Consider the following 14,368-nt stretch of genomic DNA (forward strand, 5'->3'; position numbering starts at 1 on the left):
GCCGCTCCCCTCCCGGTGCCGCCCTCGGCCCGGTGCCACTCACAGCCCAGGACCGATCACCGCCCGGTGCCGCTCCCGGCCCGGTGCGGCCCCTCCCGGTACCGGCCCAGGCTTGCCCCGCCCGCGGCCGCTCGGCCGGGAATGTGCGGGCACGGCCCGATCCCCCGGCGGGGCCGCATCCCCCGAGAACCGGAGAGCGGCCCGGGGCAGTTACTGCACAGCTCCGAACAGAGCTCCGAGGCCGGGCCTATGAAAACAAAACCCCCTCTTTTTTTTTTTTTTTTAATTCAAAATAACCTTCTCTTCCCATTAGTGGCTTAAAGAGTCTCTTTCCTCACACATTCCTAAACATCAGCAAGGGCTGTGCTGCTGCCATTTTCAGCTCATGGGGCATGTGGCTGATTTTGGAAGTCAGTGAGATGGAGGGAAATGCTGAACTCATTAAGGCTGTGCAGGCCTTGAATTATTCTACTAGGAACATCAGTGCCAGATTTAAGGAACAGCTCCATTTGCAAACTCTGCTGGGCCTAGGTAGCACCATGAAGCCATCATGTGGGAAAGACTTGGCTTGCAATGAAACAATTCCTTTCTGTTGAGATGCTTCCTAAGTGAAGAAAGGGCCCTGTCAGGATAATGAAGTGCTTAATTAAAAGTACACTCAGACATGCAAGCAGCCTTGAACGCTCTGACTTGGAGAGAAATATTTTAAAAGCCTTTTCAAAGCTTTAACAAAGCAACGAAAGATAAAGCAGTAAACATCAGTGAGTAAAAGCCCTGGACTCACCTCAGGGTAAGACCATTCTGGTGAATAATCTGTCACCATGAACAGGCGCCCACTCTGCTGCAGCAACCCCAAAGTGCCTTGTGCCGCAGCTGCCGAGACCACCTCGGCCACGTGCATGTATGCCATGGTGCTGGCTCCATTCTCCGTGCTGCTGAGCTGCATGTTGGCTTGCTGAGGGCTGCAGCAGGGAATGCACATTTCGGCCTGGTTGTACGTCGCCCTGTTACTGTCTTCAGGCTGAGACAGTCCAGCGCTATCACCTGACACCAGCTGGTGTCCGTACAGAGCATTGCTCCCACCTTCTACGGATATGAAATCGTTAATTAGATCAGAAAACTGGTTGCTGAAGGAGATGTCAAAGTGGTCTAAGTTAAGCTCCATGTTGGAGGAGTTATTTAAGCTAGGATGGGCCACAGGATAGAGTCCTTGTACCATGTTTCCTTGGAGAATGGGGAGGTTGTTTCCATTCCTGATACCCCCGTTGGCCTCAGGCTGCAAGTAGTGTTCTGTGTTGCAGGCTTGAAGATCCCCTGATTTAAGTAGATTTTCATTTCCTTCTGCCTGCTGGGAGGTCTCCATGGGAACTTCAGCTTCTGCAGTCATAGCCTGGAAGTTTGCTTGGAACTGCATGAGCTGGAGAGAAGAGGTGGACTCTATTCTGGTTTCCACTGTGCCGTTACAGTTGGAAGTGGTTTGGGACGAGGGCTCTGTTTTCACACTGGAGATTCCTAACGTGTTCACAAATGAGCTACCTGTGTCATTCAAATTGTTGTGAGTGTTTTGCTCAAGGGGAAGAGGTTTGCTGGCATCCTGCAGAAAGAAGCTGGGGGAAGGGGTCTGATGGACGTGAGGGCTCTGGACGGTCTGATTGAAGCTGGAAGAATAGTCCTTGTTGGAGTCAATGGCACTGAAGTCCATCTGCTCCAGGGTGGTACTTGGGCTCAGACCTCCTCCAGATGGAAGTAAACCTGAACCAGTACTGAGTGTGAGAGTGTTGGATGCAGAAGTGGAGGAAAATGCTTCTTTGGACATCTGTTGTTCAAAAGATGTGTCCTCGGTTTTAATTTCTTTTGTGAGGGTTGTATTGAAGTTGAAGCTACGTTCTGTTGTGGGTGACTGCCTTATGTTGGTATTGATGCTTTCACTTTTAATACCTCCTCCACCATAAGTCTGCCCTTGCTTGGGATTGTTAAGAAAACAGTCTGGGTCAAAATTCATGGTGGTTTCTGGAATTTTCCTATTTCCTTCTAAAGTTGTGGAGAGCACAAGTTCCTCAGAGACAGTGCTGGGTAGCATCGACAAAGTCTCTGAACTGCCAGTTGTTGGAAAAGCAAACTTGTGTCCATCTGAACTCACAGCAAGTACCAGTCCTTGTGCAGCTGCATCTGAGGACAGAAGGTGTTGATTTGGGCCAGACGTGGGTGACATGGTGTACACAGCCTCACTGGTGACTTCTGACATAAACACGGTGGCACTTTGTGACAAACTTCCCATAACTGACGCTACAGCCATACTGGACACTCCAGTGACAGCTGGGCTATCTGCCATATCTGGGTCGCTGTTTAACCCACTGCTGATGGACACAGGAGAATTCTGGGTCGTGTCAGGGACCTCCACCTGGTTGGTGGAAGAAACCTCAGTGCTGTTTTGATGGAGCAACACTGGTTTTGCCACTTTGCCGTTCCTCTTCTCTCGGCTGGAGGCCTTGCCATGACTATGCTCGTTCTTGCCTTCAGAGACATCGTTATTTTGTACCTCTGAATGGGTGCTGTACCCACCTGTCCTTGGTTCAACCTTTGGTGATATGATGCGGTGTTTGGCACTGTTACACTTGTGATGCACACTGCTTCCTGCCCCTGTGCCAGAAAACAACAGTATTTGCTGTTCAGTAAGTACAAAATCAGGACAATGCTAGTTGTGGCTGTAGCAAGGGACAGCTATGCTTGTGCATACATGTGTGAGAGTGAGTGAGAACACACGTGAGAGAGCAGGAGAGACCTTGGAAATAAAACAAATTTCTCACCAGTGCCAGAAGTACAGGTCCTGTCTAATCACAGATCCTCTGCATGCAATGACAGCAACCTCACCACAGGCACGTGGGCACCCCTTACCCTCACCCCATGTAGCACCTGCCCCCTTCCTCCCTGCCCCCATCAGGCAGAGGGGAATTGGCATCTGTGACAAGCTTCAGAGTTATTTAAATGTGCCTAATCTCAGTGCAAAGTCTGCAGAGCAAGTACTGCTGTTGTCAGCTGTGTTCCATCTGCCCCACGGACAAGACCTCAGCCCCTGGAATACAAATGCTCAGCTCTCTACAGTGGGTGATGTCAGGAAATTTGACAACCACTCTTGGGGCACGGATGCTGACCAGTAATCTGGAGGTGACAGATGCCACGTCATGCCCCTGTCCCTGGCATCACCCTGCTGCCTACACTGCAGCCCACATCTTCCTGTCATCACCGTGTCTTACAGATTATTAAAGATGTAACCCATTGGCCACACAAAGCGTTCCTGCCCTCCCACAAGGATGGGGATGTGTTTCTCTCAGCCGTTCCTGTGCTGACAGACACATTGTACCCTGAGAGAAGCGCACAGAACACTCGGTCAGCACTGGAGCTGCTGAAGAATAGTCAAGCAAGGGCCACCAGAAAAAAATCCTCCACGAATTAAACCAACCTTTACTCGCCTTTAAAAGTGACATCACTTGCATTCCTGAGAGCCTGTAATCAGGCAGGATGAAGTAAACAATTCTGTCTGCAAAGGCACCTTAGTCACAAACTCTGGTGCAGGGACTGCTTTTGCTGTTTAAAGAACAGCAGCCCATGAATTTTTGATGTTTCTTTCCTTAATTGATTAATTTTCCCTAGAATGAGGTAAGAGCATTAATTAGGGAACTGCAGAATGACTGAAGGGGGGAAGAAGCCTCCTCGCTGTAGCTCATGGCTACAATTACAAATGCCATCTTCTGGGCAACATAAAGCATCCATGTAGCCACTGCAATTTGCTAAATCTTTTGTTGCTTGCCCTTGAAGGGGAACTTCTCTGTTATGTGTTCAAGATTTGAATGAGGTCACTTAAAGTAGTTCAAGATAGTGCTTTTGAGCCTAAATACAGTATTAAATCTCTCTATTCTCCTAGGTATAGAAATGAACAAGGGAAAGGCTTTCATGCTGCTGTATTTGTGGATGACAGTAAGGGATTGGGAATGTGTGTGTCAATGTGCAAGCCAGTTACAAAACAAAGCAATACTGTTATGTTAAAAAGCACTGAGCAGACTTAGCACAAGACAAAACATCAAAGGGAAGAATAAAAGGATTCATGTTCAGATCTGCAAGCTTGGATCAAATGCTGAGCCTTAAGGGGTGAATTTTAATCCAAACTCAGGTATTTCAGAGGTCATCATTCTTATTTAAGCCTTGATTGTATAATGCAACTGCTCAAGAAAAGAAAAAAATAAATTCTTTGAAGCACTGACAACTTTCCTTTATAAGTTTTGCTAAAGACTAGTTAATGTGTCATATACTTTATTTGACCAAAGTGCTAGAAAGGAGCAGCTATAAAGCAGATTAGTTGGAAAGTGAATCACTTAGCTTCCCACTGTCTGTGGGAAATGCTAACACTGAGGATGCTGTTTCTTGTTCCTGTAGTGATATCCCAGACAAGGTCATCTCCTTTAAAAGGAAAGAGATCTGTACTTTAATGACACCTAAATGAGACCTGTCTTATCTCAGTGATACCCTGCAGTTAACCACCTGAGCACTACTCCAAACAAGTGTGCTGCAGGGCAAGGAATTCAGAGGGTGAAGCTGGAAGAACATTAGATTTTGAGGCTTTGGTAACAGGATTTGCACATGTAGAAGAGAATATCCCTTTTTGAGCAGCTCGTTTATGGACTGCATTTATTAGAAAGCGTTGACATTTCCCCAGAAGTTCCAGCTGTGTCTTTTTATGCTCAAGACTTCTGTCAGCTCTGAGTTCATTGTGTCCCAGTGTTCCATGAGACAGCATTTTTATCACCTCAGTACAGACCCTGCTCCTGGAGTGGATGAAGCTGAGCCCCTCTGTGCCCTCCCGAGGTACTCACCCAAGGTACCAGTGCAGAGACAGTTGTGTGTCCGAGGCTGGGGCTTGGTCTGGTGGCTGTCGAGGATCTGCTGCACGAGCTGTTCCACTGAGAACCCTGAACTGCTGTTGCCATTGCTGCATGTCCACTTGATGCCATGAACTGCAAAGAGAACAGCAAAATTTCCCATCAGAAACTGCACAAGCACGCCAAAACTATCAAAAGACACTCGAAAATACCAGCAAAAATCTATACCCACTGCTTTCTGTCAAAACTGACAGGAGATCTATAAAAAGCAACAGTAATGGACACTGGTTTACTATTCTCTGCTCCTTGGTATCAACAGGCTTCCAAAGGCAATTCCTGAATCAGGTATATATAGAGGAAAATCTCCTCATAGAGTGTCTGGCTGTAATTCAGTTTTCTGCTAACAGGGACTCTGCACCTGCAACAACTTTCTGTAGTGCCAGCAACCTTCACTGAAAACCCAGGGACAACAGAAGACTTGGTTCCATTGGAGTAAAGCAGTACAATTCTAAAAAGTGTTTTGGAATCTTCTTCTGTCTAATATGAAAGCAAAATCAGCCTTATAGTAAAATCAGCAGCCAAAAATACACCAGAGTAACAGCAAATGCAAACTTTCTGCCAGGTCTTCATTGTCAGATCCCGGGTAGCAGCAGTGAAGGCTGACTCATTTTTTGGGAGTGACTAACAGACACTGTGTGAGTTCCTCCTCAGACTTGGATGACCTTTTAGTAATTTGGGAAAATGGACAGGTGGGTGATGTTACAGAACATGTTGCAAACTGAAGCTCTTTCCTTGGAACTCTCTGGGCCTGTCAGCTATTTAAATAAGAATGCTAGACTGCATGCAGCTACATGATTTGAATAAAGACTCCCTCTCAGAATATTTTAGTTGCAGAATTTCCTATAACAGTGATATTTGCAACCTGACTTACAATGGAAATGGCACTTATAAAATATTTTATCCATCATAACTGACTCAAAGCATCTTCTGTCTCCTTTAATGTCTCTCTGAGCAATTTATATGTGCATATTATTTATGTATCCTTTAAATGCACCACAGCTCATGTGCAGATTGTGCAAAGTGCTGATAAGTGACAACATCATTTCCAAGGTTTCCTCATGCCTGGCAGCTTCTTTTCAGGAGTGTCTTTGCCACAGTCTATCAAGCATCCCCTGCATGTTGTGTTCTAAAATCCTTAAACCACAATACACAAAATCAAAACTACAAGTCCCATGGACTTTGTAGTAAAGACACAGATCCCTGTGTGGTGAAGGTCCCTGGTGTGAAGGGGTGAAATCTTGCCAACAGCAGCTTGGGCTGATGCTCCTGTACAGCCAGAGGGGCACAAGGCAAAAGCAGCATCATACAAAGAGATCAGAAGCAAGTGAAGGGATGTTTGTGACCTCTCATGACTGTGGTCACAGGGGCAGCATAACCTGTGCACAGTCTCCTGTTCTCCTCTTTGATGCTGCTCACTGAGTGTGGCACACGCAGCTGGTGGAACAGAGCTCCTGGACCTGCTCTGGGAAGCAGTTTTTTATTGCTTTTTTGTTACCTGTTGCTGTATTGCCTCATCATCCACTAATGTCACTTTGCCTAACAGCATCTCATCTTGGTCTAGTTTCATACTGCAGAATTCACATTGCTATTGGCCAGGCTGGATAACCTGCAGAAATACTGTAAATCAGGTTTATAAGTATTCTTCCCCATATCACTATTTGAAGTGCTGCAGATAGTTTTGTAATAAGTCCCTCTATGTTTGTTTGATGACCACATTTATTGTTATCGTACCCAACAGATTTTGCTTTCTAGTACATTCACAGTTTTGGATTTCCTCTCAACACTCAGTCTCTGTTATTACATCTGAGTTAGACACGCTTGCCACTTCACTACCTCTGCTCACATTCATTTTATTATTTAAGATACATTGTTCTGTCACCAGTGATATTATGTCTAATAAGTGATGTTCAAATAGCAATTTTACAAAAAAAGACATTGTCAGTGAGATTAGAATGCAGTCAAGTATTCTGGATCATTCAGCTATACAATACATAGTTGCTGAACTGTAATTATTACTGAGAAACTTTACATTAAGTAATTTCTGGTTACTTCAGAAGTGCTTTGCTAAAGAAGTGAGCTGGTGTCTGTGTTGTTGGGTACAGAAAGGCTGTTTTATAAATTTACATCCTGTTTTACAGGATGGCAGCACTGCTCCCTACTGCTGCTAAATCCTGGGATGAGCAGCACATGATGGGGGCAAGTCTGGGAAGTGAATGCTGGCCCGGGGTTTGTGTATTCATGATGATGGTTCTTAAGTCTGCATCAAGCTGTGAGCTAGGAGCTAAGGCATAATGGAGAGCTTTATAGCTGGGTACTTAGAGAACCATGCCTATTATTTTCAGGTCCTTCCAGCATAGCAATGTCCCATAGAGGATCAATTGCTGCAGAGGAAAGGTCCTTCTCTAGCCTTGACCCAGCTGATCCTAAAGGGCTCTGGCTCCAGCTTCTGTCCACGTGGTGCCACTTTTTTTTTAGTACTTATGTTCCCCATATGCTGTGAAGGTTATAAAATAAAAAGCCAGTGAAGTGTGACAGATTGCAAAAAAAGAATGTCTGGATGCTTAATGCAAATTATCCACTATGTTGGCACATCCAATATGCAGATTTTCTTCCTCCCTCTTTTAAAGAAAGACTCCTGTGCCTGGTGAATTGTTAGTACTGAATACCAAACACTATCAAGATGGCTTTTAACATGTCACGCTTGGCTTCCTGACACATAATGAATCAGCAGGAAAGGAGATTTCTATAGGGAAGAAAGTGCATTATGAAAAGAAGCCTAATAAAAAGCATACACACACACTCTTCCTGCTTCTTAGTGGTTCAAGAAGTGAAACCACTGTAGAACTATGTTTGATTAAATATAGCCATAACATGAACACAAAAGGGAAGAAAAAAATTGTCTGAAGCTTAACAGAAATTCTGGAAAGGATTTTAATCCGGATTCCTGTTCAGACTCCTTCTGCATTTCCTGATAATTTAAAATGAAAGCTGTGAACTGCTTCAACACTTTCCTTTTCAATGATAGCATGGAGGGTCTAAAAGCTGCTGCATTACAGCAGCAACACATTCCTGCTGCCACACAGGCTCTGCACAGCACCTGCAGCACGAGGCAGTGCAGCCAGGCAGAGTCACTGGTGCTGCACTGGTGCTCAAAGGAGACAACTGAGGCTGGGGAAGGTCCACAACTCAGTGCTAATGCTGCTCTAATCTCTTTTCATGAGCTCAGGCTCTCACCTTTCTTCTCCTTCTTCCCTTTTGAAGAAAAGGCAATAAAATTACCTTCTGACAGTGCCCAGCAGCTCTTCGTTCATTAGCACTGCCAGGACTTTGACCACCATGAGCAAAGGAATGAAAGATGATCTGAATTACCAGCAAAAAGGCTGCTCAGAATCCAAGGGAAACTTGCACACAGAAACATATGACTGTCCAAGATTCTTACAGCACCCTAGCTCTTTCTGCCTGCTGCTGCTGCTGGTGGTACTCAGTCCTCCACAATTTCCAGGCCTGCAGTCCTCCTGCCCTGCAGGAATCTCCCTCCTCCCCATCACCTGAACCTCACTGTCTCATCATCACTCCACACCTAACACCATCAACAGCTGCTTCCCTGTTTCTCTCTCTGTGGCTTCTCCACCCTAAGGAAAACATGTTCCTAAAATACCCTCCCACCTTTCAATCTGATCATTGCACTCTTTCTGAACGCTCTTAGACATTTCTCTTTGCCACTTCAAGCATTTTACAGTTCCTGGTTTTATGCCAAAGACCTTGCTCTTCCATACCAACCCCAGAACACAGCTTACACATACGTGTACATGTAGAGTAAATGATGAAGCCATTCCCTATACCCTGTGTGTGGCTCCTCTGCCCCAATTTGGTCTTTTGTTGCTTCAGTAAGAACAATGAGATCTCCCACATGCAACTGGTAAGCTGGATAGACTGATAGAGCTAAAATATGTAGAATCATCAAGGTTCTGTTTGCCTCTCCCTCCCGATGTATCTCGACAGCCTGCTGCAAGCCCTGGTGTCACAAGTCCTGCCCTCAGCCACCCCTGACCCACACAAAATGCTTTTTAAATCCCCGAAGTGCTGCTGGGAGCGTGAGCAGGGCCTTTGTCCCAGTGCCCATCCCTGCCTCGCTGCCACCAGCGGTGACACCGAGGCGTTTCCATGGCGATGGTCAGCTGCAAATGGCAGCCCCGTCCCTTCAATCTCCATTGCCTTTCTGGGGAGAGAAGTAAAGGCCTCACTCTGATTTCTCAGTTTGGCTGAAGGATATTTCCATTAGATTTATCCTTTCATACTCAGACGCCCACACACAGTTTAGCTTTGATTTTCCGGCCTTCCATTTCCACTCGTTACTGGCTGTGAAGGACAGGTTTACCTGAGCCTCAGTGCTGGGGACAGCAGTGACACTCCCTGAATGCTAATGTCCTGTAGGGACTCACACGGGCATTCTGCTCCGAGCTGCTCTTTGAGGAGATCTCTGCCTTCCAAAACAACACCTTTCCTGAAGCTTTGCTCACACGCAGTGTGATGGGCAGTGCTGCCCAATGTCCCTTGGAGGGGACGGGCAGGACAGGCCAGGCCCTTCCGAAGCTGCTCCGGCCTCTGTTACACACGCGGGACGTCCAAGGCTGCTCGCACACGGAGGAGCGGAGTGGCGGCCACCTCTGCCCCCGTCCCGGGGGGTCCTTGCCCTCCTCCGGCTGCGGCTCAAGGGCATCATCACCATCCCCACCATCATCATCATCACCATCCCCACCATCATCATCATCACCATCCTCCTCCTCCTCCCCCTCCCCCTCCTGCAAAGAGCACCGCGAGCGGCGCCCGGCGGCCGCCAGGTGGCGCCAGCGGATAAGGAACGGGGACAGGGACAGGGATGAGGGACAGGGACAGGGATTGGGACAAGGGAACGGGGACAGGGACAGGGATCGGGACAGGGATTGGGACAGGGACAGGGATCGGGACAGGGACTGGGATCGGGACAGGGGACAAGGACAGGGACAGGAACGGGGGACAGGGACAGGGACTGGGATCGGGACAGGGACAGGGGAACAGGGACAGGGACTGGGACAGGGGAACAGGGACAGGGACTGGGATCGGGACAGGGACAGGGACAGGGACTGGGATCGGGACAGGGGACAAGGACAGGGACAGGAACGGGGGACAGGGACAGGGGAAGAGGGACAGGGACAGGGGCAGGCACCGGGACAGGGATTGGCATAGGGGGACAGGGACAGGGATTGGGACAGGGACCAGGACAGGGGAACAGGGATGGGACAGGGACAGGGATTGGGATAGGGACCGGGACAGGGATCAGGGACAGGGACATCTTGTTTAATACCCAAGTTTCAGGGGGTGAGGAAACTATTTGGTTTGGGTTTCCTCAAGTTAGTTTCCATTATTGATAGTGGTGGGTTCCTACTGAATTGCTGTCAGCACTCTGTGGGATTATTTCACTTTGATGTCTCCAAACACAGCTGAAAGGCACCAGCTGAAACACAGCCCCTAATTTTGTTCTTTTGGCAAAGTGGGACTGTCTGTGCTAGGTAAAACTTGACCACAAGGGAAACTTTTCCCTACAGAGTGGCCCATTAAGGCACAGGATCAAACTTCCTCTGGGGACATAAAGGCCACTGCAGATTTCAGAGGAAGAGGAAAGGTGTATTCTTGCATGGGACTCCTTTTTAGAGCTGCACACCTGCAGCAGTGAAGAGGCTGGGGGAAGATGAGAAGCTGAGCAGACAATGTGAACAGGGGTATTCAAAGTCCAAGTGGTGGGTGACAACCTGTAAGAACCTATCTGCACCTTCTGTCGTGTTCTCTTTTTAATAAAAACTCAGTATCGCAGTAAAACTGGATGTCAGCATTACTAAACCCAATGTCTTTTTAAAGAATCCATGTTGCTCTGTATGTGGTCAGCTGAGCTAAGCTGGCAAGCTTCAGCTTCCATTGAGGGGTACTTTGGAGCTCAGACAAACTGCTTGGGGAATTGTGAAATTCATCCCCATGTAGCACTTCTGTACAACTGATCTTTTAAGATGAAATATAACCCCAATCCTTAAACAGAGTTATTGAAATTGAATATAAATTCAAGCCAAGCTAAAACTCCCAACAACTCAATTCTTCAAACTGCATTAATGCCAATTGCTGCTATTTGAGTTTTGTTCAGAGCTGCCGGCGTTTGGTGCCTTCTCCAGGATGAGAACACAGGGATGCAGGTTGAGGTCACCTCCAGGAGGCCTGATGGCTTCAGTGACACAGAATTAGGGACTCTGGGAAAAGGCAAGAGCAGCCCGTGCCCACTGACTGAGGGGCACACGTGGAACTTGCAGCTTGCCCAGCTGTGGCTGCGTGCAGGCAGCACAAACAGGAGCCCTCGGCTCCTACACAGCACAGAAATGCAAAAAGCTTTTCCTCTGAAAGGAAGATAGCTCTTAATTATAGTGGACCTGGAACTAGGACTGCAACGTAGCACCAGCTGTGAGCTTGTAAGTCATACTTTGCCAGCTGAAGGATGAGAGAGCCAAAAGGGGATGATTTGGAGAAACCCTCAGCACGAGCTGGCCCACAATTTGCTGATCATATGGAGTTTATATACAGAATTCTGCTGTGATGGATTCTGCCACTGTATTTGCTTTTACCACCAGATGCCTCTAAGGACATCTGCTAATCTGTTCAGAGAAATCTCAAAGCAAGACTGTAATGGGGCACAAGGAGGGGGAGATTGAAAGCTATGCCAAATTGACGCTCATTCTTCACACCAGGCATCCTGAAATGACTTACAGGTGCCTCGGACAACATTCCTGCAGAATTTTCATGTATTACAGCTATTCACTTTACACAAATGTACCCAAAAGTTGCATTCATAGCAAAGCAACACACACACAACAACCCTTTTGACTGAGACACCCAGTTGAGATGCTCCCAACAGCTGGATTATGCCAGTCTGGCATCAGTGGAGGTGTCACAGCCTTCCCTGGGCTCCCTGACCTTGCTGACACCTCTGAGACAAGGGGCCTCATCTCCAAGCCTGCAAGGAGAAAGGAATCATCTTGTGGGAGGTCAGGAATGTGTATGAGGCTTTCCAGGCTCACAGGCTTCAGTCTTGAGGATTGCCAAAATGAGGTCTGGCAAGCCAACAGTGATGGTGCAGAGAAGGCAATCAGAGTTCATGGATGTTCCAGTGTGAACGCAGGTGACAGAAAGATCAGAGCTAAAGCAAAAAACCAAAGCCATGAACGCTGAAGTCAGGCTGATTAATTAATTATTTACAGTCTCAACTCAGCTGGAGGTGTTGAGAAAACCCCAAATCCTTAGAGCATCCACAGCATTTACCTTTCATGGATGTTCAGATGGGTTCATTTCAGTCTCTTAATTAGTTCACACACCAGCTATGTTAGAACAAGTTAATGCTGTTCCCACAAAGCTCTCAGAGCTCCACGACCACTCCAAAAAGGTGCTTTTTTAATCCATAACCACCAGTGCAAGCACAGTCACAGAATGAGCAAACATCACCCCTGCAGCCAGCCAAGAAGCTCTGTCTGGGTTCAGAGGTCTCCTTCAGGAGCAGGGCAGAAGGCACCTCTTGCTCACAGGGGTGACAAGGCTGGCACCAGGACCTGGTGCTCCTCCCTGATGCTGCTTGCTGTAAGCCTGGACTGGCTTTAGAAGGATTCAGTGGGAAAGGAAAAGGGAGCTGAGCAAATTATGGATGCATGAAATGTAAACAAACTCCCTGATCATCCCAGCCAGGGTCTCTCTGCATTTCAGGAAAAGCAGTTTGATATATTTGTCTGGCTTGGACTCCAGGAGCGACGCTGCTCACCCTGCCAGCCATCTGCCACATTGCTTTTAGTTCTCCAGGCACACATGGCCAGGAGAACATGCTCCCACACCACTGACTGTCTGCTACCCTCCATTCTGATAGAAAAGCTTTAATACCTGGCAGAGGTCAACAGTTTTAACACTTGACTCCAGCCCAGGCTGAGGAGGACTTAAACAAACAGCACTTGTCAGTGGGTCAAGAGCTGGACACTGCCACCAACCTCTGACCAGGAGGAAGCATCTTCCCCAAAGTCAGAACTGCTATGAGCTTCTCTCCCTTAATCCTGAATGACATCAGTGGTCTGAAATGGGAACCCACCTGCAGGTACAGAGCCCTTGGACCTCCACACACCCCCTGGCTGGAATCATCACTAACACTTCTTAAATGAGAGATTCTTATGGAAAACAGCAACCAAGAAAACAAAATAATCAACAAAACCCCCACACAGCTTCCAAGTCCAGAGGAGTAAAACACAACAAACCCCAACACAGAACAGGTAAAAGGGTGAGACTGTCACTGCACCATGCACAATGCTTTGATTAAGCCATTGACAAATCTGCTCTAGGGCAGAGAAATTTGGAAACATCAGGCAATCAAACTGTGAAGTCTGTGAAAGAATGTGATTAATGCAAAAATGTGATGAAACTAATGTGCTTGGCTCCAGAATTTCATGGCACACCCTATACTGGAACCAAATCTGATGGCTTCTTGGCGAGCAGTGCCCCTCTGTGTTCCCCCGACACGGTTATCTGTGTCCTCTTTGTTTTCCAGGTCTGATCCAAAGCTTTTATTGTAGCTGCATTTCTAAGGATGTGTTTCCCAGGATATGTACCCATAAACAGAGACGTGTACATGCATATATACTCTGAATAATTGTGCAGAATTTCACTTTTCCCTCCTGAGACATAAAAGAGCCAAGTGTTATTAAATTTACAGCGAGTTCGTTGTAGTTTTCACATAATTTTCTTGATGCACTGCAGATTTTTTAACAGCCTGCTGCTTCCTTTCCTGTTTAATGTTAAGGTACTTGTCCAGTCTCAGCTACACCAACATCCTGGATTTCTGTCTAAGCTTATCAGCCCCAGGGGTAAATGTGTCATTTTCTCTATCCTCTTCTGCCCTCCAGCTTTGTGTGGAAAAGGAATACATGGGCCTGCACAGTTCAGGATGCAACAAAGGGCTGTAAACTCAGATTACCAACGCTGCAGTGTGCACGAGGCTGATCTTTCATGGATGGCAGAGACACAGGATGCATTTCATGGCTGAGGCCTCCAATTACAGGAGGCTGGGCATGACAGCAGCCTCCAGGCAGGGGAAGGGGACAGGGACAGAAGCAGACCTGCTACCAAACTCACATTTGGTATTGTGGCATTTGCAGTTAATTTTCTCTTGGTTATAGACCCAGTTTATGTCTAATTTTTCTTTCATTGCAAGAAGCTGTTTGTGTGCACGTTGGAACGTGCTCTCCAGGACAAGACATACAATATAACTGTGATGCAAAGGAAAATATTATACACCAAGGCAGATGCAGAGTTCTTTGAACTGCCTGTCTGAGGGCAAACCTCCCCATCACTCTGCACACCTAACCAGCCTTCTCAGGCTGTAG

The 14,368-nt window shown here is 47.1% G+C and overlaps 1 protein-coding gene across 2 annotated transcripts in view; it reads right to left on the reverse strand.

Annotated features, from left to right (window-relative positions):
* CAMTA1 (calmodulin binding transcription activator 1) overlaps positions 1–14,368 on the reverse strand; it is a 232,811-nt gene that overhangs the window by 39,745 nt on the left and 178,698 nt on the right. For both annotated transcript variants that reach the window (XM_063417232.1, XM_063417229.1), the window contains 2 exons: positions 4,869–5,009; positions 785–2,640 (listed from right to left, as the gene is read on the reverse strand). In XM_063417232.1, coding sequence (XP_063273302.1) covers positions 785–2,640; positions 4,869–5,009 — 1,997 coding nt within the window. The remainder of the gene's footprint in view (positions 1–784; positions 2,641–4,868; positions 5,010–14,368) is intronic.

This window comes from Prinia subflava, chromosome 21 (assembly GCF_021018805.1).
Source record: "Prinia subflava isolate CZ2003 ecotype Zambia chromosome 21, Cam_Psub_1.2, whole genome shotgun sequence".
Classification (NCBI taxonomy): Eukaryota; Metazoa; Chordata; class Aves; order Passeriformes; family Cisticolidae; genus Prinia; species Prinia subflava.